Source organism: Tiliqua scincoides, chromosome 4 (assembly GCF_035046505.1).
Source record: "Tiliqua scincoides isolate rTilSci1 chromosome 4, rTilSci1.hap2, whole genome shotgun sequence".
NCBI classification, from domain to species: domain Eukaryota; kingdom Metazoa; phylum Chordata; class Lepidosauria; order Squamata; family Scincidae; genus Tiliqua; species Tiliqua scincoides.
Genome location: NC_089824.1, coordinates 146896250 through 146921995, shown reverse-complemented (window position 1 = coordinate 146921995; position 25746 = coordinate 146896250). Strand labels below are relative to the sequence as shown.

At 43.6% G+C, this 25746-nt stretch overlaps 1 protein-coding gene across 1 annotated transcript in view; it reads right to left on the bottom strand.

Annotated features, from left to right (window-relative positions):
- Positions 1–25746, bottom strand: part of NEGR1 (neuronal growth regulator 1) — a 544743-nt gene that overhangs the window by 171538 nt on the left and 347459 nt on the right. The window contains exon 4 of the mRNA XM_066623896.1: positions 4019–4150. Coding sequence (XP_066479993.1) covers positions 4019–4150 — 132 coding nt within the window. The remainder of the gene's footprint in view (positions 1–4018; positions 4151–25746) is intronic.

Genomic DNA, 25746 nt, shown 5'->3' with positions numbered 1-25746 from the left:
CTGAAATTTTTGAATTATGTTTATTGAAGCATTTAGGTAGGGTTCACAAAATGCAAACTCATGGTTTATTTGGCTAAGCCATGGTTTGGTTTGGCCTCTGAACCCAAGTCTATCCACAAACCACAGTTTGTTTGGGGCTGACAAACCAGAGCCTGAAACCATGGATTGGTTTGCTTGAGTTGATTCAAAAGATTAAAAAGTAACTCTAGAAGTCTGGGTTGTCCCGGATATTTTGAGAACAGCATGTCTACCATTATCAGTAAGTAAGGATGCCCATAGTTAAAGAATTAAAAGAATAAGAATGCCTTATTATATCAGACCAAAGATCCAACTAGTCTGCCTCTAAGAATGGCCTCCAAATAGGTGCATTCTAATTTATAAACCATTCCCACCTCTGGGTCATGTATTTAGATGTATACAGTCTCTGAATATGGAGTGAATCTTCGCAGAGGAGGATTACTGACAACTTTTTATGGACTTTATTGAAGAGGTGGATGGAACAGAAAATACTGTAGGGTGATAATGCTGTGGTCATGCAAACTGAAAATAAGTGATTGCCTGACAACATCAAACAAGATGATACACTGATACATCTCAGGTATCAGTGATGAAATCAGTTTGATCCAAAAGAGGCTTCACCAACAACTCATTTTGGTAGGATGAGAGGAGCTTTCTGGTGGTCCCCAGAGAACTGTGGGGCTGTATACAAAAGTCAGATGCAAGGCATAAAGTCAGCAATAAGGAGAATAGGCCATGGGCTTCTAGATATTACATATTTATCCAGCAGGGTGCTGGGAATTTATTATTTGCCTCTGGGTCACACAGCTGTGTTGAATGGATTGATAAAAAGAGCTATCTGCTTAGGAAAGTATGGAGAACTGGAGGAACAATCTGCGCCTCTGGTAGCTTTATGGTCAATTAATATATTCAGCAATATCGCAGTTTTTCTGGTCTGTACCACATCAAGTTGCGTGCAGGTGAATTGTATGTTAGAGTGCTCACGCATTGGTTAAAAAGAATTCTGAACAAAAAAGACCAACATATGAGAGAGAGAGAGAGCTGTTGCCCCCTAATATGCAGTTTTCTTCATCCAGGGGATATTAAAGCATACTATCTTTACCGCTGGATTCTGTACAATGTAGAAATTGACCTTGGCATATATGGAATACAATCATATATGGAATACAAGCTCATGAAATAGATTACTACATCTTGAAGTATCACCTACTAAGTCCCCCTGTCCTTTTCCAGTTTGTAGATCTCTCCTTTCTTCAGAGGCGACACTAGCAGACAAGCAACTGCCCAAGAGGCAAGAATTGACAAAATGACAGACATGGCTATCCTAAGGTTTACATCTTCCCAAGCACTTTTAAAGTATGACAAATGCATTGCTTCCTTAAGCACAGTACAAGAGACACAGAAACAATGAACTGCTATAGAGACATAGACACTGATTCCCATACACAGAAGCAAACAGTTGATAGGTGTGTGTCAAATTAGGAAAGAACAGAAGTATTTTTTGCTCTGTAGAAAATAGCTGATAAGACAGTAGGCTATTTTAAGGGTGGTTTGGCTTTGAGCTAGTCCCAAGCTATGAGTAGCTTCCTCACTTTCTTCCTTGTTGGCTCAAAACTGAAGGCTGCAGTCAATCAGCACTTTCAGCTGCGCGTAATGTTACATTTAGCGTCCAGTGCAAATCAGAGACACCTAGCAGTGATAGCTGCAGGGGGCATATGCTTTCCTAACGCAAGTAAGCTTTAGCTGGAAATGCTGCAGAATGTTATTCTTCTTCTGAGTCCAAATGAATAAATGCTTGTAGCAGGGAACAGATGTTGACAGTATTTCTGCATTTAGCTTAGCAAGCAAGGTGTTGAGCTAATAGGTAGAGACAGACAAAAACATGTAAAATAAGCTGACTCCTGAAAATCTCTTTTAAGGAACATTTTCATTTGTACAAGGTGTGTTTTTTTTATTTTATTTAATCCTTCATGTCCATCTTGGGATTGTTATTTATTGCTCTTCTTTTTTAAAGAGTAGTGTTGAAAGCATTTTACACACAGCCTGGACCTTCTAATAGAGACCCAGGAGCTTAAAGCAGCCTATAGCAAAATGGAAGGCGCCATCCTACAAAGGATGAACAAGAAATAATGCAGCAGTATTTAAGAGGAGGCGTTGGGACCAGAGAAGTGCTGAAGTCACACATTTTGAGAAGTGGAAACCATGACGACGAAACAATGGCTTTCTCCAAATAATTCTAAAACTTCTGTCTTGAAGAAAGCCTGAATGGCTACATGTATGCTATTCTTTTGTAAATATGGAGCTGGTGAGTTCAACAAGGAGAGTACCTTCTCTTTTTCCCCCAGGTGTTACAACAAGCAAGATAAGGATCACTTTGCTGAATCAAACAAAGGCTTCATCTTATCCAGCACTCTGGGCAGCCTTATAGCTCTGGAAAGCTCAAACAGGTAGGGACATAGCAAAACCTGTTCGGGGAAGGGGGAGGGCAGGAGGAAAGGCTGATTGGCATGGAATTGGGGGAGGGTGGAAGGCATGTCAGGGCGGGAGAGGGTGGCACCTGGTGCAGGCAACGTGCTATATGCTATCCCCTCCAATGGTAGCCAGCACAGCCTTTTTTTCTCCTTGGACTTGTGCCAGCTAAAGAGCTGGTGCAGGTCTGAGGACACCCACTGGCAGTTGAGGGTCTTAGCGGGAGGTAAGGCCTTTCCCAAGTCTCCTGATCTGCCCCTCCCACCGGCAGGATGCAGCACAAGTCTTTTTGGCATGACTACATTTGTGGCAGAGAAGGATAGGACTGGGCTATAAAACTGATTTACAGAAGAATGAGACTATTGAGATATCCATTATGGTGACATAAATTGAAGGAGACGATGAATGGTCCTTATATGCAGAAACCTGAGGAGGTACAATGTATCTTCTTATGCTTTCCCAAACTGTAATGGGCACAGTTGTATAAAGAGCATAGATACATACTTGGGGTTATTATTAAGATAGGGTCAGCCAGTAACAACACTGGGTTGCTGGGACCTGGGGCCAAGTAGCGCACTGAATTGCTCTATCTCGTGATAGCACATGGGGCAGCCACCAGTAGTGAGGGTTTAGGAGCTGGCCTAGGTGGCTGGGTATGGGCCTTTGGTGAGGGCCTTTGACACTCAAACCTGTGCTTCATTCCTGCACAACTCAGTGTCTTTGGCAGATGGCAGGCCCCTCATTACAGTCTCTTTACATTTGCCCATAGCTTAATGGTTCCCATTAATTTAAGAAATGTCATCAGAGGATTTAAAGGAATGTTACCAGAGGAGCAAAACATGCCCCCAGAGCCTTCTCCCACAGTTTATAAATACAGTACATTGCTTCTACTGAATAAAAAGAATACGAAGTGGCTATTAGTCAGTGTTATGTGGTCCTGACTGCTTTGGATAATAGGGACTGCACACCACTTAGTGACAGTGGACATTACCGTCCATATAAACCTAAATCATAAGGTAATATTTTCTGATTTCAGCAAGCAAGAGTCCTAACCCAATTCTATCCAAGTAGCATCTGTGCACTGCTATAGTAGCTCTTTGGCTTGAAGATCTGCTTACTATTAAGGAGTGCTCAGGGACAAAGGTGCGGGTCTGCAGCTGCTGCAGAAGTAAGTTTTGATACGCACAGGACATTTTCCACTCTACTGTGAGCCTAAATACAATGATACTAATTTTCTGTGATTTCCTATATTTAAAAGATTTTAGAAGGAACTAGAGGTGTGTTTGGTTTTCCAGATTACTGTATCTGCTGACATCGTGTGTGGAGGTAGATCTGGGCTCTGCATCAGGAAGCCCAGTAGACTTGTGCTCCAAAGAGTTTTCTGGCTGTCACCACCTTCCCCCTGCTTTGTTTCATCCTTCCCCTCCCCCCTTTGGGAAGGGGTGCAAAAGAAACTTTGTATCCTCTAATAACATTCTTTTTGGCAGCCTTGATATGCACACACACACACCCCGAACAAAACATGACTTACAGTTTACTGTGATTTTCACTTTTCTCACATCTGGGACGGAAACATCATTTTCGGCACTGCATTCATATTCCCCAGCTTGGTCTCTTGTAATTCCATAGATGTCCAGATACTGTCCACTTTCAAATGGTTTTGCTGAAATTAAAGGAGAAAAAAAGAGAGTTTATAGATAGCTTAACAGGGCCTGACTGGAGCCTCATTCAGGCATAAACAACCAGCTCATAATTTGCCACTGGAAAGTGCTGACAGGACCATTCCAAACTGAAGGTGGAGAAAGATTACATCTTTCACCTCTTCTCCTATACACAGAAAACCACTTCATGATGTACAGCCTCACTTAAGTAGCAACACTGTAACAATGACTGCCACAGGATGGAATACACAATCTCCTTATAATTGATTAGAGTTACCTAACCTCGGCATACATCAAATAAATCTATGCCCATTTTGCAATTGAGTTGAACAGCCTTCTAGCAGTGTAGATGAAAATTCACCATTACCCCTCAGTTTATATTGACTTTTACAGCATATAAGATTCCACTTTAACTGGAAAAAGCTGACACACATTTCAAATATTTGCAGGGGAAAGGCATTTCATTTTGACGAAAGCTTTTGAATGCCGATGTTCTGTTAATAGCTTCAATATCCATTGTGTTCTAGTTCAGGTTTCGATGTGTATATAGTTCAGCCCTGTACGCGCCTCCTTTCTAAATCAAGAAACAGGCCAACGAGAGAATGGAACACTCGAATGCCCAAGGCTTCCTAACTCAAATGATTCACAGATGGATTCCACAGTTCAGGTTGCACTCTTGTAAATTCCCACCAAAGGATACTGGAAACGCATCTAGTAAGTGATAAGAAACAAAAGACAAGGTTGGTCCCTGGGAGCTACTTCCTTTTATGAAAAAAGAAGAAGCACATCACTTCTAAAAGAAATGCTCATCATTTGTAGCGATACTTTGAAATGCATTATAAACACTTAAACATAAATAAAACTGTTCTTAAGAAGCTTGTGCATTCTTCTTCTCTGTGTTCTAGTATGACAAATTTTGGTGAAATTTGATTTTTTGCTATAACATGGTGGCTTTTGAAGGAAACGAAAAGCCCTTCAAAACCAATCCAGCTTTAGATGTCTCTTGTAGGTCTGGGTTTTTTGTTTTTTTTAACCAGATACATGTGCTGCATCATCACATAATAACATAATGTCACACAACTATATAGCCAATCAGATTTGGCCAGTGATAAAGTGTCACTGTGTGCAAATAAATCACTTCCACTGCTCTTATTTTAAGTGAGCCCAGGTCACAAAACACCTACCAGCAAAATAACAGCACATGCTGAAGAAGCACCAAAGAAAACACATATACTGTAGATAGAAACATACTAACCATACTCTATGAATGACTGAATTCCAAAAGCATACCTTAACACAGAGAAGGGAGTTATCTCTCTATGACTATATGCCCAGAGCACATCAACACACTGCTGCTATCACCCCAATAGGTAATCAGTGCCCTACAGGCAATTGTGCGCTTTAAAGTGTGTATCAAGGAGGTTTTTCAGTCTCATCAGCAACCTTTGTTCATTCACTTAAATGTTAAATACGTATGTCCTTAAATACTAAATTCTTTACACAATCATTTCAACTTCTCTATAATAAATGAGCTTACAAACACAAGCTCTCTGTCCACAGCCATATGCATCATTACCCCTTCACAGCCAAATTCTCAAAAGCCCTCCATGATCAAAATGATAGGCATGGTCTTTGTTAGCAGAGCCGTGGAAAAACAAACTCATTCACAGTGGAGCTGAGTTACACAACATGCTTTATATACATACCTTAAGAGCAAGAGCGGCAGCCCGCTCTGGCTGCTTGGTCAGGGACACATCAAACAACAAGACAGGGAAAAGAAACCAAACAAATCAATCAATCACCGCCCCGCTGAGGCTTTTTCAGCCTCTTCCAGCCTGTACCCGGCCTTGTGCCCACCAAGGAGGCAGCTTCCTGGTTTGGGTAACTCTGGTCTCAGACACCCCTTTTAAAGCCATTTTGTGTCAGTATATTCCACAATTCACTAGATCTCTGGTTCTCAAACTTTTTAGCACCCGAACCCACTTTTTAGAATGATAATCGGTTTGGACCCACCTGAATTGATATCATTAACCTGGAAGTGATGTCATGGCCAGAAGTGATATCATCAATTTAGGCTTCAAACCTACGCTGTCATCAGCCAAAGGTCCCAGTGCACAGTGTACTCATACTGAAAACACAGAGGTGGGTATTTCTCCAACCGCATAGCCCTCCCCCTTTCCAGCATCTTCCCACCTATTCAGGCCAAAGCACCATGCCTCTCTCCCACCAGGAGCCCACCCTGCCCAGCAGTTCTATACCTTGTTTTTTCAGCTCTGTATTTTCAATGGCAGCTGAGTTAGGTGCACAGTCCTGGAACAACACAGTCCTGGAACGTGCTGGAATCCTTAGCATGTATGCACTGCTGAAACAGAGACGCCTGCGTTGGCTCGGTCATGTCGTGAGAATGGATGATGGCCAGATCCCAAAGGATCTCCTCTATGGAGAACTCGTGCAAGGAAAGCGCCCTACAGGTAGACCACAGCTGCGGTACAAGGACATCTGCAAGAGGGATCTGAAGGCCTTAGGAGTAGACCTCAACAAGTGGAAAACCCTGGCCTCTGAGCAGCCCGCTTGGAGGCAGGCTGTGCAGCATGGCCTTTCCCAGTTTGAAGAGACACTTGGCCAACAGTCTGAGGCTAAGAGGCAAAGAAGGAAGGCCCATAGCCAGGGAGACAGACCAGGGACAGACTGCACTTGCTCCCAGTGTGGAAGGGATTGTCACTCCCGAATTGGCCTTTTCAGCCACACTAGACGCTGTTCCAGAACCACCTTTCAGAGCGCAATACCATAGTCTTTTGAGACTGAAGGTTGCCAACAGACTGAGACTGAGTTAGGTGCTACGCGACCTACCTGAAATTGACTCACAACCCTCCTAATGGGACCCAACCCACAGTCTGAGATGTTGCACTAGACTAATGATGCATTGTCAGAAGAAGTACCTTCTCCTGTCTCCTGTAAATCTCCTGCCAGTCAATTTTATTTACTATCATCTGGCCCAGTCTTCTTGTTCTCTCACTACCTTGCCAGACAGTCACACCTCCACTAAGGGGTAAAAGCATCATGTCACACAAGCAAAGGCAAAGGCAAAATAAAAGAGCTAATACTGTACTCAGCTATGTCCAAGAAGATCTCAAGTAAACAATAAGAAAAATCCAGGGCAAAAAAGCACTTAATGGGAAACAACAAATTGAAGCAGAAGGATTTTTTTTTTCCCCTTTTCTGTTTTGCTTGAAAGGAATATATTATGAAAGGTAAGCTCCACTAAACAGCTCCAGCTGTTCCAGTTTATGTGGTTGGCTGCTGTTATGCTCCACTGTGGCCAGATTGAGTGAATTTCTAGGAAAATATTATTTACTATCAGTTTGAAACAAGGCATATGTTCGCAACCAGAATGGAATGAAGTCTATATTTTTGCTTTGCTTTCAATGCTGTGGTCTAGCTGGAATGCATTTTTTAAATATTTTATTGCAACAATATCTGAAGAATATACTTTGCTCTGTATTGTTGGCTGATTTATCTCAAAAAGAAGTTAGTATAATAGGGATCTCTCATTTTATGCGTGTTTGATGTGCATATTTTTGGAAGAACATGCTTGTTAATACCAACACCTAATTTACGCTTGAAATTTTTTGAAATGATGTGGTGAAACTTCTCATGTGCTCTCGCATGTTTGGCTGTGAAACGGTGTTCTCCATCAGCCATGTCCATCCGCCTTGACTGGGAGCCTAAAGCTAAAAAGGCACAAAAAGCAATCACAGTTGATGTGAAATTAGATGCGATCAACTGCCTTAGGAGAGGAGAGTATGTAGTGGATGTTGCCCGCATACTTGGCTGAAGTGGGGATGCTGTTTGTACCATTTGATACAATGCTGAGAAGATCAAGAAAAGTGCAGGTGCAAAGAAAAGCTCTTACGCTTGCAGATCTATACTGGAACACAGGAAGCGGATTCCCCTAACTTGTATCATGTGCATCCATCATCATCATCATCATCAGTATTTATATAATGCTTTTCAACAAAAAGTTCACAAAGCGGTGTACAGACAAAGGGCACAATCCTAACTAGGTCTACTCAGAAGTAAGTCCTAGTTTGTTTGATTGGACTTAGTCTCAGGAAAGTGTGGTTAGGATTGCAGCCAAAGGGCGCAATCCTAACCGGCACTTATGATGGCATAGGAGGTCCCAGAGGGTCGCAAACGTGTTGTAAAGCACGTTTGTGCCTCCATGGCTGGGAGTCACGTCAGTGCATTTACATGCACTGATGCACAGAGGCAGCCTCTTGTGCCGACGCAAGCGGCAAAGGTAGGCATAGGGGGTGTGGGGAGGGGGTGTGAGGGGGTGTTTCTGGGCAGGGGGAGGGCGGCCCCGGGGGCAGGCGCGTGGGGAGTGGGGGCGGGGCTGGGACCCGGTGGTTGGATCCCAACCCCCATCCCCGGGGAGAGTGGAGTGGCTTTGTGCCACTCCGCTCTCCTCGGACTTGCGCCACCTCCAGAGGTGGTGCAGGTCCAAGGAGACCCATAGGGGTGCGCAACCCTTACCCACGGGTAAGGGGAAGAGCTTCCCCTTGCTCGCGGCTGAGCCGCTGCACCCAACGAACCTGTGTTGGATGCAGCGCAAGCCTCCTGGCTTGCCTGCTCCAGAGCAGGTTTGGATTGCGCCCAAAGTCAAATAACTAAATGGCTCCCTGTCCCAAAAGGGCTCACAATCTAAATTATCTAATTATTATGGTGAAAAGAGTTTTTTTCTGTGTTTCTGCGCTGCTTTTCAAAAATGTAATGTTAGTGTAAAAGGGCAGTACTTCAGAAAGCCTGTACTTCATTGCAATGAATGGAAAAATAGAAAACAAAGACTATATTTGTTTGAAATGTACCTCATGACTCACTATACAAAATGGGATAACTTGACATTCTGGGGCTCAACTGGGGATAATCAGCCTCCTCAGAAGCCATTATGGGAGCTTCAATTCTAAATATCCATGGCTGGCCTAATTTACTTGTGGGAATATAGTTGTAATCAGGCTTAGACAAGAAAACTGACTAGGCTGTGATGACACAAAAAAAACATAAAGCAAGTCTGCCTGAGAAGGACTGTGTTTTCTGTCTCTGGCAGAAACACTCTGTCTCCATCCTTTATTAGAAACTAGCTGAGGTACCCTTTCTCTGAACAGATTAAAAAAGTGATTAGTTTCTACTCTGTTGACTGTCTAACATCTATGATTTAAAGAACTGTGTAGCTACGTGGCTGGTGCTTCCTGGCACACTATGTTTGCAGCTTTATCAATTGGCACTAATATCGCCATTATTTGGTTTACTAACCCTTTAACACGCTACATAAAACTGCCCATGAGAGAAGCAGTCTTGCCTTTCATTGATGCCAGCCTGTTTTAAGGATTGTCCTTGGGACTTATTGATAGTCATTGTGAAGCATACCCAAAGCTGGAATTGCAAACTTTTACATTTGAAAAGATAGTCTGAATGATTGGGATGCCTGGAATAAATACAGTTTCATCCTCTACACATTCTGTATCAACCGTAGCCTCCATGACATTGTGGCTGAGGACCTTGATTTGAAGCCTACCGAGGTTACAGAGTTTTGAAATTATGTAACAACATTACAGATACACCAAACTTTAAAGCAGGGGTCTCCAAACCCCGGCCTGGGGGCCAAATGCGGCCCACAGCAAGCCTCTTTCTGTCCCGCGGCCAACCTCTTGTCCCCTGAAAGCCTCTGGCCCACTCAGCTGAACCTGACCAGAACTGTGCTCTGATTGTGTCTGGAGGGTGTTCTGAGGGCCAGAGAGATTGAATGAATGAGCCCATTCATTCATTTATTCACTCATCCAAGTTCCATCTCTAATTTATTTATTTAAATTTTATATTTAATTTTTTTTCCGGCCCTCCACTTCACACCAGATATTTGATGCGGCACTCTGGCCAAAAAGTTTGGAGACCCCTGCTTTAAAGTAAGAAAGTGGGATCACATCTGAGGGGGATTCAATGTGTTGAGGAATTCAACAGGTAATCACTTTCTGATCTGTGTTTATCATCGTATCAACTGAATGCCACATGGGTGGTTTTACCATCTTCTACATAAAACACAATCTGTCTCACTAGGCAGTTTTCAGTAGTGATTCATAATAAGTAAGAGCCATGCCAAATTTCAGCTTTCTAGCCTAATACTAGTTCCCTGATCTTTGAAAACATGGATTTGATCCTTCAAAGGTTTTGAGAGCAGAGATTAGGTCTTTGCAAAGCCCTCCTGATGCTTAGAAATGCAGACATATTGTCTATTATGGTTAATCAGTAATAGCAGAAGTTGTTAATGGCCAATTAACAACAAAGACCACATTATCAGTAACATGAGTTGTTAACAGCAATAGCAGAATATTTTCAACTTCACTTCAAGAATATCTTACATCAGCGGTTTTCAAACTTTTAAACTCTCAAAGACCTTTACACTCCTACACTGGTGTCGCTAGGCGGGTGCGGGCCGCACCAGGTGATGCGCCAGGAGGGGTGACACGCCCTGGGGGGAGGATGCGCTAACTCCGTGCATGCACACAGTGGCACAGTGCTAAGCAGATGGTGGCCACTGATAGGCCACTTTGAGAAACATTTTCTTATATAAAGTAGATGAACACTGAAAATGAAAGAGAAATGCTAAATTGATACAAATGCTAAACGAATACAAATTATTCGTTAAAGAAGACCCTGCCAGCGATCTATCATGAGATATAAATGCTGCAAGAAATCACTCATGTAACATTGAGCACATGTTCATCACTTGAGAGACTGCAACATCAAAGAATGACTAGCATTCATGAATGGCCTATGGCAGACTGAACACATCACTTCATGTTCATAGCACTTCAAAACACTGAACGTTTTAGTGCACACAATCAGCTTCAAATAAGTAAAACCCTATAAACTCTGATGTAATCATGTGGTATATTTATTTAGTTATTTATTTGTGAATTTATAAACCACCCTTCCCCAGGTAACAAAACCTGGGGCCAAAGGTCATTTACAACAAAATAAATACATACATACAAAATAAAATAACATAAAAACACACACAATAAAATAACTTCTTAAAACCACATTATCATACATAAAAATCTAAAAACAGCAGTTAAAAGAGTTAAAAACCATAGGACAAGAGGTGGTAAAAGATCCAGCAGACTCCTCTCACTAAGTGCCTAACAAATTCTTCTCCAACCCTACCGACCACCAAGACCCATATGGTGTAAAAAAGTCTTCAAACACTGATGGAAAGTGTCTGGGGAGGCCTGATTATAATTCACCTGGGAGGGAATTCCTCATTTCCCTCCGCCACCAACAAGAAGGCCCTTCCTCTCATTACCACTCTCTCTTCAATTACACAGCCTTGGAAGCACAGGACCCTGATTATTATTAATACTTTACTGATAAAAAGATTTCTTTCTAGATCTTTTTTTTTTTAAATCTAATGCAGGGTGCCCAAACCCTGGCCCGAGGGCCACTTGCGGTCTTCAGGGGCTCCCAATTCGGCCCATGGGGAGTTCCCAGTCTCCAATGAGCCTATGGCCCTCCGGAGACTGACTGGAGCCTGTGCTGGCCTGACGCAACTGCTCTCAGCACGAGGACAACTGTTCGACCTCTCACCTGAGCTGTGGGATGAGGGCTCCCTCCACGGCTTGCTGTTTCACATCTGTGATGCAGCGGTGGCAGGGAAGGAAAGGCTGGCTTTGCTTCATGCAAGAACTTTTATAGGCCTTGAGCTACTGCAAGACCTTAATTCATTCATATAAGATCCATCTCTAATAAATTCATTTATATAAATTTATTCAAATTTGAAATGTAAATTATTTTTTTTCCTAGCCCCCAACACAATGTCAGAGAGATGATGTGGCCCTCCTGCCAAAATGTTTGAACACCCCTGATCTAGTGGGTTGTGATAGATTGTCATTTTAAAAAGTGGGTCCTGGTGCTAAAATTTTTGGAAAGCACTGTACTAATGTCTATGGCCAGACACATCATGTTGACAGCTGTACACTCCAAGAGACTCTGTCTATATTCACAGGCTGAAAGGAATCCAAAATAACAGGACCAACAAATGCCCCAGAGACATCAACTGACCCTGCCAATGCAAAGTCCTGGTTGCAGTGGATGCAAGAGATGTTATCCACAAAGTGATTAGCAAACTCATGACAGCAAACCAATGTTTTCCTGGAGCTGATCCCAGCAGGCTCTTTAAGACACAGAAAAGCCCAGCTGGTGGCACCCGGCAGACTTGATGATGGCAGAGAAAAAACTTTTTTCACTGCCAACACTTCATTGTCTGCAGTTTCCCTGTTAACTAAGCAGACATCTTGGATTGCTAGCAGGGCACAGGACACTCAAGAGCAATATGATACACTGCCCTAGCCATATCCTCATTCCAGAGGTCGACTAGGGCCTTGGATGAGCTGCTGGCCTTGGTGGCAGGGAAATGCCCCAGATCCTTCAGAAAAGCTTCTGGATTCATCAGGGGCTGAGGGTGTGCCTTATAATCGGTCCCCATGGTTCTGTGTAAGTAAAGGGCTGTCACCAGCCTAAACTGATCAGGAAATGTCTATGACAAAGGAATGATGTTAATCTGAGGATGGAGGCGATCACAATCTATACACCCACCAATTATAAAATATGCCCTGATTTGTGCATCAGGGTAGTTATTAATTGAGGCAGGCCCATGGTTGTTATGGCAACCATAAAGTCCGGAATCTCACCCATCCCAGGGGCCTTCCCAAAGACATTAAGGTCCCCCAGCACCAGGAAACTCCAGTGCCAATCCTAAGACCAGCCTAGTCAGCTCAGACAGGGAAACGGTTGGGCAGCAAGGCTGGTGTTTCTCCAACAGAATCCTTACTCTTTCTCACCCAGCACTCAACAGCAGCTGCTTCAGAACAGCAGGGTCACCACCAAGCCCACCAGAAGCCCTCAGATTGGGAAAAGGGCCAGAAAGGGGAACAACCCCTCTTTTCCCTGGAACGGCCTGCCCACCCCAAAATATATATGCATATGAGAACATCAGGTGTGGTGTCAGGTCTTGGCCAGGTTGGGCACTGAAGGCCATGCAAAGGGTCCACATGATCAAGCTGATCCCTGAATCCTCAGTACAAATTAGAAATGAATTTTATAAACCACCATCTGGTGGTGGTGGAGACCTCAGAGTGGATGCTATGGGGGGGCAATGTGCAGCTTTTCCTCAGGCTCCTAACAAGATGGTCCTATGGAATGATAGGATATACTCCAATGTGAAATGCTAAGTCATCAACATTATATGAAGAGTGCCTGCTATACAAATATAAACACCTTAACTTTCTATTTGTATCTAGAACACATTTCTAACTCTCATGGCTTTCAAAATAAGCTGGAAAATTCTGATAGTGTTTTCCACAGCTGAACAGCTAGAAGAGTCTGATTGAGTTACAGTGGTTAAGAAGAATGTCTGCACACATGTGAACACATAGGTATATACACACACATACCACATGTAGAAGGGAAGGGTGGGTCACATGATACTCATTCCATGTGTTCCATGTGTGCAGTCTGGTAAATCAATAGCGGTGGCTCATTTAATTTCCAAACTGCCACCATCAGATTTGGAAAGCAGGCTCGGCTTTGGAAGGCATGAAAACATGGAAGGCATTTCTGAAGTGCAGTTTGTCACAGTGGGACTTCCCCGTCCTTCACGTTTTCAGCCACTCCTAGGATTGTCATGTGGGTAGAATTCACTCTGCTGTCTTGAAAGCGGCAATATTCCGCTTCATCCAGGGTCAATATTGCTGCCACTCCAATATTGACAGAAGTGACAGACATCAGCAGCCGACACAGCACCGCCGCACACATAGCATAACTTGCCAGGTCTAGGAAGCCGTCATCGGGCCAGTGGAAAAATATCATCAGAAACAATAACTGCAGGGGGAAAAAATGGATGTGCTGAGCGCAAAAGACTGCCACTTGGTGTGCTGCTAGAGGAATGAGAGAGAGAGAGAGAGAGAGAGAGAGAGAGAGATGAAATAACAAACATCTCCCAAAATGAAATCCAATGTAGAAAAGTTGCTAAGAGTGCAACACTTATTAGGGGTGTTATTAGTGTCTGTCAGAATTTCCTAGAACAAAAACCCAGGTGGGTGGGTAGATGAGAGGATGCGAGAGTAATCTAATGTAATTATATGCTACATAGAGCATTATATAGAATAGTCACTATCAGGCTCAACAGATTTATTTAGGTTATTGCAGGTCTCTCTGAAATCTTCAGTCTTGGTGGCAAATTTTATAATTTAGTGCTGAATTAGAAAAGATTTTAAAAAAATATTCATGGTGTCAGGTCAGCAGGGAAGGATAGCCCCTGCTTTCCCCGATAGCAGAATGGCACGTTTTAGCAGCATGCTGACCTTCTGACTCCAGATAAGATAGTTCTCGGAGTTCAGCCGGGGAACGAGAGACATCACGGACTCCATGCCAACACGCACTTGAGCTGGAACAGCACACACAGCTCTTTGCTCCTCACGAACACACAGCAGGACACAACACAGCTTCTCCGGACACCAAGGCTTCACAGCTGCAGCACTCCCACACTCTCTGGCACTGGGCCCATAACCTGTCAGGGCAGCAGGGAAGGATAGTCCTTGCTTTCCCGATAGCAAAGTGGCACAGGAGTGTAGGAAGACAGCACAAGAAGCAGGCGATCCCAAACAGAGCCAAAGGAGCAGACACAGGCTTGTTTGTTGCAGAAGCATGTACTGGCAAAAGGAGCAGACAGAAGAATAGTCAGTCATATGGTCCAGAAGTCAGGGATACAGCAGGTCCCAGTTACGAGAAGGCAGTCCAAACCAGCACACAGAAACTCCACCACAACAACCCACATCTTGGTGTCTGTGCTTGCCCCATATATACCGGGGCCAGACAATCAGAGTAGGGCGACCTCATAGTCACAAGACAGTCTTGTGACCCACTCTGATTGGCTGTCCAGTGGTGCATTGCACCACTCCACCATAGCCTACGTGACTCTGCACACATCTCTTCCCAAGTTCCGTGACTCCCACCTGTTACAGGTGCAGCTGATTACTAATCAGCATACAGTGCTGCTGTTCCTTTAAGTACATTTTATACCAGGCCTGGACATCAAGGCCCCTCCTGCCACATCCTGGCTTATAACAATTCAGGGCCTGGGGTGCCAAAGGCCTGACATATGGTATGCTGAATGTAGAAAACATTCATCAGGGACAGCCCTAATGATGATGGGGACTTGGAAGAGTTGCCAAGGTCCTGACCCAAAAGCAGATGATATACTCAAGGTGTGGAATGTCACCTGCACTCCTGACACATCAGCCTTCCTCATCCCCAAACTAGGTGCTTTGCAAAGTACAGGGAGGAAGACAATAACTTGTTAAGTTTGCTTAAAGAACAGCAATCTTACTGCAATCCCTTCCTGCAGAGAAGGAAGGCACAAGATGGGAGAGAGAGTACCAGAGGTACACCCTGAGAGTAGAAAGAAGATACAGGTCATACCTCGTTATCCACTGGAGGTCCATTCCAGAAACCCCAGTGGATGAAATAAATCAGTGGATAGCAAATAAGTGGAAAAATAGTCTTCTTATATGTCCTTTCTTTGGCACAGTGCACCTGCCAGTGATGCTTGAGAGAGCCTTCTCTGGAATGGCACCCATGTTATGGAACTCCTGGCCTTTGGATGTAAGGCTGGTTCCATCACTTTCACTGTTCTGACAGCAGCTATACCATTTAGCCTCTGGGCAGTGGCGTCGAATGCAATGCAAAACACCTGAGTGAAATATCTCCTTTCTATCAAAAGTTATGGCCAAAAAACCAGAGAACAAAAAATGCATGGAGCCCTATGGAAAGTGAAACCAAGCCGTATCGCGCGATTACTCGCACATAGGCGAACTTGCCTTAGTCCATCGGAAAGGGCAGGCTGAGAGGAATCCAACAACACCAGAATGGTCCTGATCCAATGAATGTAGCCCCCAAAAAACACCAGAGAAGGAGGTCCCTTCCTCCAAGCTGGCAAATGTATTGAGCCCTATGGAAAGTGAAACTAGGCCACATAGTTGCATTTACTCTCGAGTAAGCAAATGTGCCTTGGCTCCTGGGCAGGTCAGGGAAAGGGAAACGTGAGGCCACCAGAATGGTCCTGATCTGATGCAAATGGAGTTCAACAAATGCTCCAGAAGGCAGCCCCCCCCCCCAAATGAAACAGAGGCTTGACAGGGTAAGGTGAATTTTTTCTGTTTTAGGTTGCAATCCTATCCACACTTTCCTGGGAGTAAGCCCCACTGACTATAATGGGACTTACTTCTGAGTAGACAGGCATAGGATTGGGCTCTCAGACTTGTAAAGCCAGATGGGTCCTGATAGTGATGTACTTGAAATATAAGAACTTAAATTGAACTGGGTACTGGGTAGGGGTGAAAATCTTACTGATTCTTTTTAGGGGAGGGGTGTTATTGCAGGTAGGTTACAGAGAAAATTCACTTGGTGCAACAGGGCTGGCTTCCCATTATTATTATACTTTATTTAATTTGTTTTACTTTTATTTAAATTATTTATAATTACTTATTTTAATTTATAATTTATAATTTAATTTTAATTTATAATTTACTTATTTTAATTTATAATTTATAATTACTTATTTTAATTATTTATAATTACTTATTTTATTTAAATTAATTAAATTAATTTAATTTAATTAATTATTTTAATTTTTAATTTAATTATTTATAATAACTTATTTTAATTTTAATTTATGATGGTTCCTGGACAGATTGTCAGTCTAAAAAGTGGGTCCCAGTGCTAAAAGTTTGAGAACTGCTCCAATAAGGTGTTAGTCAGTTGACACCCTGGGGGGAGATGACACCACTAGTGACCAAAATCACTAAAATCACAATTTGTAAAAATAACCCCATCATGTTATATATCAATCAATGTGTAATTTCATGCAAAATGCAATGAAACAAGCTGCGTTGAAATATCTTTATTCTATCAAAAGGTATAGCCAAATAACCAGTTGGGGTGGGGCGATGGTAGATTACCACACCCACCACCTGGAGTATTGCCCTGCCCACTCCATGGGGTGACGCGCTGGTCTCCCGCATCGGGTGACGCGAACCCTTGTGACGCCACTGCCTCTCGGACCTAAGTTCGTATCGAGCTGTTCTATTTCCTTTGAGTTATACTATTTTGATTTTGTTTTATGTTGCCTTTTTACCAATATTGAGTCTTATTTTATTGTGTTCTTTTAATATGCAGGAACACTTTGCGGGAGGCAGAAGATGTGATACAAAGCAGTTAAACAAACAAATAAGTACGTCCTTATTCTGAACTAGCCAATGGGAGTTGTCCGTCCAAGGGCATATTCAAGTATTTGTATATCAGAAAATGAAAACATGCAGCCCGAACATCAACATCATAAGAACACACATGCAGGTATGTAAGACAAGTAGTACCCAATTGACATTTAGAAGAAACACGTGTTCATTGCACATAGATTAAACACAGGCACAGTAGATGGTCTGCACCTGGCTAAAATGGCCCATTGCAAGTGACTACTGTCTGTGAATGTGGAATTATTCCTATCTGGTTGTAAAGTGTGAAATTTTTTTTTGTTTTAAAGATCTTTCATGGCTTTTGCATTTTTTAATTATCAAATTGCCGTTATACAAGCTAATTTGGAGCAGAGGAAAGAGAGAATTTCTTATTTTGCCCGTGTCACAGGTGAGGCTGTCTGCTTTGCAGCAGGAGCCAGACCTATCTTGAATGCTGATGATCCATAGCTCTGATATGACATAACACACCCCTCTGAATCGTGTATTATTACTTTATTTGAATTTATATTAGTTTGCTATCATTGTAAGGCATTGCAGACTTGGATGCCTTTTTCTGAATTTAGTGTAATTTAATTTCCTCATATTATTCAGTAACATTTATTACAATCTATTCTTGGTGACCATTTATTGTCTGGAACAGTAACTCAGAGGCCCCTAAGGAAAATAGAGAATGAAGGGTTTTTGTCCAAATGATGAATTCTGGAATAGCTTTTCAGCAGGATAAAGACTCAGAACCCCAATTTGGGCAAGCAGGCAAAATTAAAATAAATAAACATGGCTGATCCTGGATCTTACAGGACACGTATGGCCTTCTGTATGTGCAAAAGTCGTTAGGTACACAAACAAATGGCTATGCATACCTTGTATGCTTACATTCTGGAGATATCAAGTCCACCTTTCATTACATACAGTAAACTCATATCTAGATTCCTTGACATACACACACACCAAAAAAGGCATTTTGGCCTAACAGCTCAGATGACCCTCAGACTCCATTTCTTTTTCCCATACCGGCATTACTCGGCAGCAACTCAAGGGTACAAGGCGTCCATTGAACATGTAACTTCCTAGAGTCAATCCCTGTCACCTTCAGTTAAAGGCTATCATGAAGAAGTCTGGGAAAGACCTCAGTCTGGGTTGGTCCAAGACCTCCTGACACCTTGGGCAGCCTGCCAAATGCTGTACCTGACGCCCACTGACAAACCAGCCTCTACTCCTCTCACTCTCCAGTGCTCTAGCCCAGCATTCTCCTCCCCTACACATTTCCTCTTCCTCTCTGCCCCCATTTCCTTTTCCAATCCACTGAGAAGAACAAGGAGGAAGAGCAGTGAAGGCAAGTAGGTGAACAGGACCCCCCCCCCCCCAATCTGCTGTCTGAGGTGACTGGTTTAGTTGGCCTCATGGACTGGCCTGTGCAAGACAACTGAAAGCAACTGCACCGGACAATACTACTGTTAGCCAATTTGGGCACAATCAAGCGATGAACCCTTTCTGTACTATCCCACTTCAAAGGCTTTAAAGAAGGGCTGCTTTTTTTTTTTTTTTGCCTTCTCCCCCTCTCCTGACACTTCCCTGAACACAGAAAAATAGCTTCAGACTGAAGGTCTTAGCTTCACTTCTTCCTGGCATGCACATTTTCTATTAGCAGGAAATTCAGAGGAGGATATGTGATTCTTCCACTTGTAATCTGCAGTGATACCGCAGGGAAAAAGATTTATTACTGGATTGTCATGAATGTATAAAAGAGTAGACATACTGAACTAGAAAGACCATCAATCTAACTCAATATTAAGGCTGGTCCTTAAATCTTTCCTTGATATCAATAATTTTGCTTATTATCTTAGCCTTGTCATGTCTGCCTCAGTATATCTGATGCACCTTGTATAATACTGTGATAATTATATTAACTTCCAAGGAAAGCACTCTGAGAAAGATATACAACATAAAAATGTGATTTAGTTAAAAGCTAGAGGCACTGTGTAAAATATATTTTCATTAGAATCACTTCTATAGGCTAACAAGGAAAAAAAAAACATTATATATTTACTTAGCAGTGAACAGAGAAAATAAAATTCCTCTTAAAGGAGAGCAGGCATCAGGAAACAGAATCAGCCTGGTCCTTGAAGCAAGATGTTTTTCAAAGGCACACGTCAATTAGAAGGTTTACCTACAATAGCTTTATTTAAACAAGTTAAATAAATGAGCACAAACAAGTCAATGGTAAATGAAACTCATAATCCAGTTACAAACACTGCAGATGACCGCCCACATTATCTTCGTCAACTGCCACCAGCAGCAGAAGTAACAATTTTGGATGCCACCCCAAATCTTCTAAAGGTTGGGTAGTAGAAAAATTGCAACTTCTGCTCATGATAAATCTGCCCAACACAGAAGCTGCCCCCCAAATATTCCCCTGTAGTCCTGCACCACATTGGAAGAATTCTTTTGCTTCTGCTGGCTTTCTCTCAGGAGAACTTGGGAGAAGGTCCTGTTGGCTGGAAGAGGAGAGAAGGAAGTGACTGTACGGACATCAGAACCAGAAAATATAGGGTCACTGCAGAATTATCTGTTTTCTAGTTCTAAAGCCTTAACCCTAGACCCAAGGCCAGATCCTTAGGCATCCCACATGGGCTCTTGGACCTGTGCTCCAAGAGGCCCTACCTGTTGTGCCAGCTCTGTCTAGAAGGTTAGAAACAATTGCTCATAAATAACTGTTCTAGTTTTGTTTTTAATTGGTCAAATTTGATGATCATTTTTTTCATAAACTGTCACAGGCATACCTAAGATGTGGAAAACCAGGGCATTTGCCCTGGGCACCACTGAGGGGGGAGTACTCGGCACAGACTAACCAAAGGCAGCAGTGTGCCCCCATCTGCAGGGCTCCAGGTAGTTCCCTGCCTTTCTGAGGGGTGTGGGGTGGCACTCGTTGCCTGCAGGTGGGCCCACCTGTCTTCCTGAGGGTCTGTTTGGCTCCAAAGTGAAGCCCTCCTAGGAAGGGGGTGTAGCACACAGGTGCAGAGGCAACATGATGATGCAGGGGAAGTCACATTGCTGCATCACCACATTGTCCCATCCTGGGCACCATTAGGGTCCCAGATGCAGCTGTAAACTGCCTGTTCATAACTTTAAGTGTTGATATCAAGCTTTTATAGTTCATGCATCATTAGAGCAACAAATCTTTGGGGTATCATATTGATATATTACTGTCAGTCATCAAAGTGGCACGCTGCAATGGCGTGAGAATGAAAAGTAATAGTACGGTAGCCAAAAATGGTTTTTTTTTCAGAGAACATTCTGTATCATGTAATAAATCACATTTTTTATAGTAAACTGCATTGCAGTCTCCCTTTAACACTAAGCAGTAATCCTCAAACAGCCCTTTATTGGAAAAAAAAAAACCTATTTCTTTATGTTCTATTCAGAGAGAAAATGACTCACAGGGACTATTTATATTTTCCTACAAGCACAGTGTCCAGTTCACTGATGTTTCAAAATTGCTAGTTGTGAGGCCAGTGTACATATTGGTTTTAAACCTGGAAAAAGCCAAGTTTAATTTTTTTCCCCTCTCTCAAAGTTATATTAACTTTTTAGCATTGAGCTGAACTGCTTTCAGGCTAAATTATATATAACAGAGATCCATAAAGTCACTGTAGTCTGAAGTAACTTTGAATTTTTCTTTTACAGTCATTTTAGCAAGGCATCCTTAACCAGCTCCTGTGCTCGGATACATTAGGGTATTGATTTTGCTGCCTTCGAGTTAGAATCTTGATATAAAGGACGTCTATCTACATTTTAATACTCATACTGAAGATAAAACCAGCTGCTCCCTGCTGGAATGAACACAGTGCACTTAAACAAATAGATTTGATGGGTATCTGCATCCTGTAAGGATAGCAGCATGACCAGACAGCCTTCTATAGGGAAGAAAAAAAGACAGACATATCTACACTGCGGGTACTAGGGGTCAGTGTTCAATCAGTGACTGACAAAATAGAAACGGATCAAGTGAAGCATGTTTCTCTTCAAGGTTCTTTGTTCAGAATGCTCCCATGTCACAAGGATGGCCCAGGCAGTAGGTTTTATGCCTCGACATTCACTTCTAGTTGCGGTAAATGGAATACTCCAGAGCTAAAGATTATATTTTCAGCCTGATCATTTGCATGCTTACTCAGAAGTATGCATCACAGAGCAGGGCCGTAACTAGGGCAGAGCCTGAGGGGCACCCAAACCGGGTGTTCCGCCAAGTGGGGGAACATGACTGCACCCAGACTCTGCCCTAATTACAGAGGAGGTGCTGCGGGTGGTCTCACGCATCCATTTCCTCTACTGCAAAGTCTCCAAAGGAACAGGGTGCGCAAAGTCGCCGCAGTGTGTGCCTCCTCCCCGGGGATAACCCAGAAGTGACCACTGTCAGGTCTATGTTCTGGGTAAGACAGAAACACAGCCAACAAGGTGGTTCAGGAACAGGTGCAGATTGCTGGAGTCAGCAGGATCAGCAAACACCTGTGACTGCCTCACCCTGGGTGTGGCTTAGCCTACACTGACACTTAGGCCACTCCAACTACTTAATGTTTGGTCTGTTGAGCCTCCAGGACAGCAGTAGGAGTGTAGTAGGAGACTACGGAACTGCTGCCAGTAACGTGGGAGGCTGGATGTGAGTATGTACATGTTGTTACTGACCATGAAATGAACTTTGACTGTGTATCTTGGAAAGCTGATTTGGATTTGTTGTTTATGGACTGACTGCTCATCATGCTGACTAGGAATGTTTACTGATTATTCTACTTGTGATAACCCTTGCTCTGAAATATAACCACTGCATTCAAAGAACTCTGCTGGTGTATGCAGTTTTGTATGCCTGCTCATCCAAGGTTCCATACAGCTCTTTACCAGCTAAAGGGTTACAGCTCTATCAACCACCCCATGTCACAAGCAGCACAAGGTTACTCCCTGAAAGAGGAGCTGCTGGTGGCCTCCCTTGCCCCATTCCCTCTCCCACTGTGACTAGCAGCCTCCACAGGAGAAGGAATATGGTGCAAAAACTGGCTGTCCTCTCACCAGGAAAACCTGGAAGTGACAGCCCCATGCTGCAAGTAGCACAAGGCAGTCACATCTGAGTTGTGCCCAGAGAAGGAGGCACTTGCTGCAGCCTCTTTGCATGCCTTGCTCGTTCCCATGTGGAGGTTCCCAGCTTCCATGGAGAAGAAACGGGGCCCGCGAAGGTTTTACTCTCCATAGTAAAATAAGGTCCACTATGCAGTAAGTCATTCACTTTACAATGGGATCATAATTGCTGTCAACAGGACCTCAGGGGTGAAAGACAAGCCAATCAGGGATGTGAGTGCAAGTGCTTGGTAGTGTGTCAGTCAGCCACTAGCAGTGTTTCTAACATTGTAGGAGGGAAAGATATAGCTGATGCAAGCACTGATGCACATACGGTGTTTGCATCTCAGCTGGTAGCAGTGTTTTTAACATCGTGACTGCATATTGAGGGATGGTTAAAAAAAGGTAAAGATAAAGGTTTCCCCCGGCATTAAGCCTAGTTGTGTCCGACCATGCTCATTTCTGTTTCTAAGCGGAATTGTCCATAGACAGTTTCCGTGGTCATGTGGCCAGCATGACTAGACGCCTAAGCACACGGAACGCTGTCACCTTCCCACTGAGGTGGTGCCTATTATCTACTCGCATTTTTACATGCTCTTGAACTGCTTGGTTGGCAGGAGCTGTAACAGGAGCTTGCCCCATTGTGCAGATTCGAACTGACAACCTTGCAGTCAACAGGCTCATCGGCTCAGAGGTTTAACCCGCTGTGCCACCACATCCCCCTGAAGGAAGTTTACAGCCTTGTAATTTGTATTTTATAATTACACAGTTTACATTGTGTAAACTGATAAACATGGCCCCTAAAGAACACAGCAGGCAACATTAAAATCATATTTTAGAATGGGAAATTGCTTGGTTCTGTGGCAGAAACTTCAACTTCTGAGGTCTTGGAACAAATTACCCAAAACAATGCGCCACTGGGTTCACATTACAATACTTTCACAATATAATGGCGTCTCCGGAACTACTGTTGGAGGGTCCACTGCATATGACTGGTGGACTGCATTCAGTTTGATGAGCCATGTTGCAGAACCTAACTGTTAAAGATGGGTCAGGATTAACTTTATAGCAGACCTTACAGCAGTGTCACTGGTCTCCTGTACCCAGGAATGTATTTATTCGACATGTTCCAGCTTCATCATACTAATACCAGATTTTGTGTCTGTGAGGAGGAGCACCAACATTCATATTGCAGCTGAGGCTGAAAGTGGCAGGTTGCTCAAGGTCAACAGAGAGCTGGGCTTTGCATTCCGTCTGAGTCAAAGGTACACGTCGTATCCAGCTACTCTGGGGATGCCCACCAATTTTAACCTGGCCCTTCTTAGTTTTCCAATAGATCACATGAAGCCTGATTGCCAAGGCACAGCAAGCCTAAGCTTCTGGAATGTGGCAGATGCCCAAACAAATTTTGGTATTGCGTGAATAGGCAAAGAAATGTCTTTCAGGACAGATTGCTGGAGCAGAATGACAAAGAAGCAAGTCTAGGAATAGCTGCACAGACATAAGGAAGAAAGGAAACATGCAGTCAACAAAGCAATCATGGAGTAATGGGCCAGTAAGTGGATTGCGTGTGTCTCAAATGTCATTTCATCCAATCTCCTCCTGCTCTGTTGCAGAATCCTCACATCAACTCTCCTACACATTAACCCACATGATTCGGATTACAGCATATCACAAGCAGAGAGCAGAACAAAGTGCCCATAGGTAACTAATGCTTCAGCAAAACAGATGGCTTAGAGACTCAAGAGTGAAGCCACGTGATAGTAAACTGCATGCCATTCTGGCCTGGAGAAAGAGTATCAGTGACCTAAAAGGCAAATATGCTGCAGGGACCATGATCCAAATCAACACATCATGCATAACTAGGCATTCCTGCAGTGCACAGGTGGCTTTTGATCAGTCTAACCCCTCTCTCCGTCGGGCAATGTGTACAGAGAATCCTCATTCTGAATACAACAACTATTCAATTCATGCTAATGGGATAGGATTAAATAGCTTCTCTCATGGCACTGATGTGTACTTTCCTTTGCCATTACCAAGACAAGAAAGACGACGTGAAATGCATGCCACAGATTGAGATAAATCACTTTCAATGGGAGAGGGCAATTATTCATAATGGCCTAATGTCCACATTTCACTTTCCCAACATGAAAAATGAGAGTCCTCCAAGCTGCTGGCTATTCCTGGCCCAGTCATGGTTGATTCTTCCAGGTGTGGTTTCCCACTGAAGGTTTTTTGGCCAGTCTCCAGACCCATTCCAACTCCGCTGCAGGGAACAGCTGTTTCACCTCATTCCTCCATCTCTCACCTGGAAGATAAGTGTAATGCTGGTGCCCATAATCAAGCTGTTGCCTGCCAGCAGAATAATGATGGCATAAGGGAGGCATGTCAGTGCTCATCAAATAAAATCACTGAATTGTTTTACATTGTTTCCCCAGAACATCTAAAAAAAGGCATGAAAAACCCATAATAAATTCTCAGTCATCTAGAAAATTAAAAAAAAGCACAACTATACTCTGAATAGTAGCATATCTCAGAACATCATACCTGTAGAAGAAATAGGAAACTGCCTTAAAAGTCAGCAGGGTCAAATTACCAGTTGAATGTCTAGTTCCCTGAATGTTCCACTTGTGACTTAGGGGGCAAGCCAAACCCGCGCTGGAGCAGGCAAGCCAGGAGGCTTGCGCTGCATCCAATGTGGGTTTGCAGCGAGCAGCGGCTCAGCCACAGGCAAGGGGAAGCTCTTCCCCTTACCCATGGGTAAGGCCTGTGCGCCCCTATGGGTCTCCTCGGACCTGCGCCACCTCTGGAGGTGTCCCAAACTGCCGGGTCCCAAACCCACCCCTGGCTCCCCGCACGCCCACCCAAGGGGCCGCCTTCCCCCCATTCAGTAACCCCCCTCCTGCCCCCTTCCCACACCTACCTTTGCAGCTTGTGTCGGCCCACTTGTGCTGACACAAGTGGCAGCATGGGAGCTGCGGCAGAAGCTTCTGCCTCCGTCCGCGCGTCAGTGCATCTGAATGTGCCAACATGGCTCCCGCTCACAGAGGTGCAAACGTGCTTTATGACATGTTTGCAACCCTCCAGGGCCACCTATGCCGGCATAACTGCCGGTTAGGATTGCGCCCTTA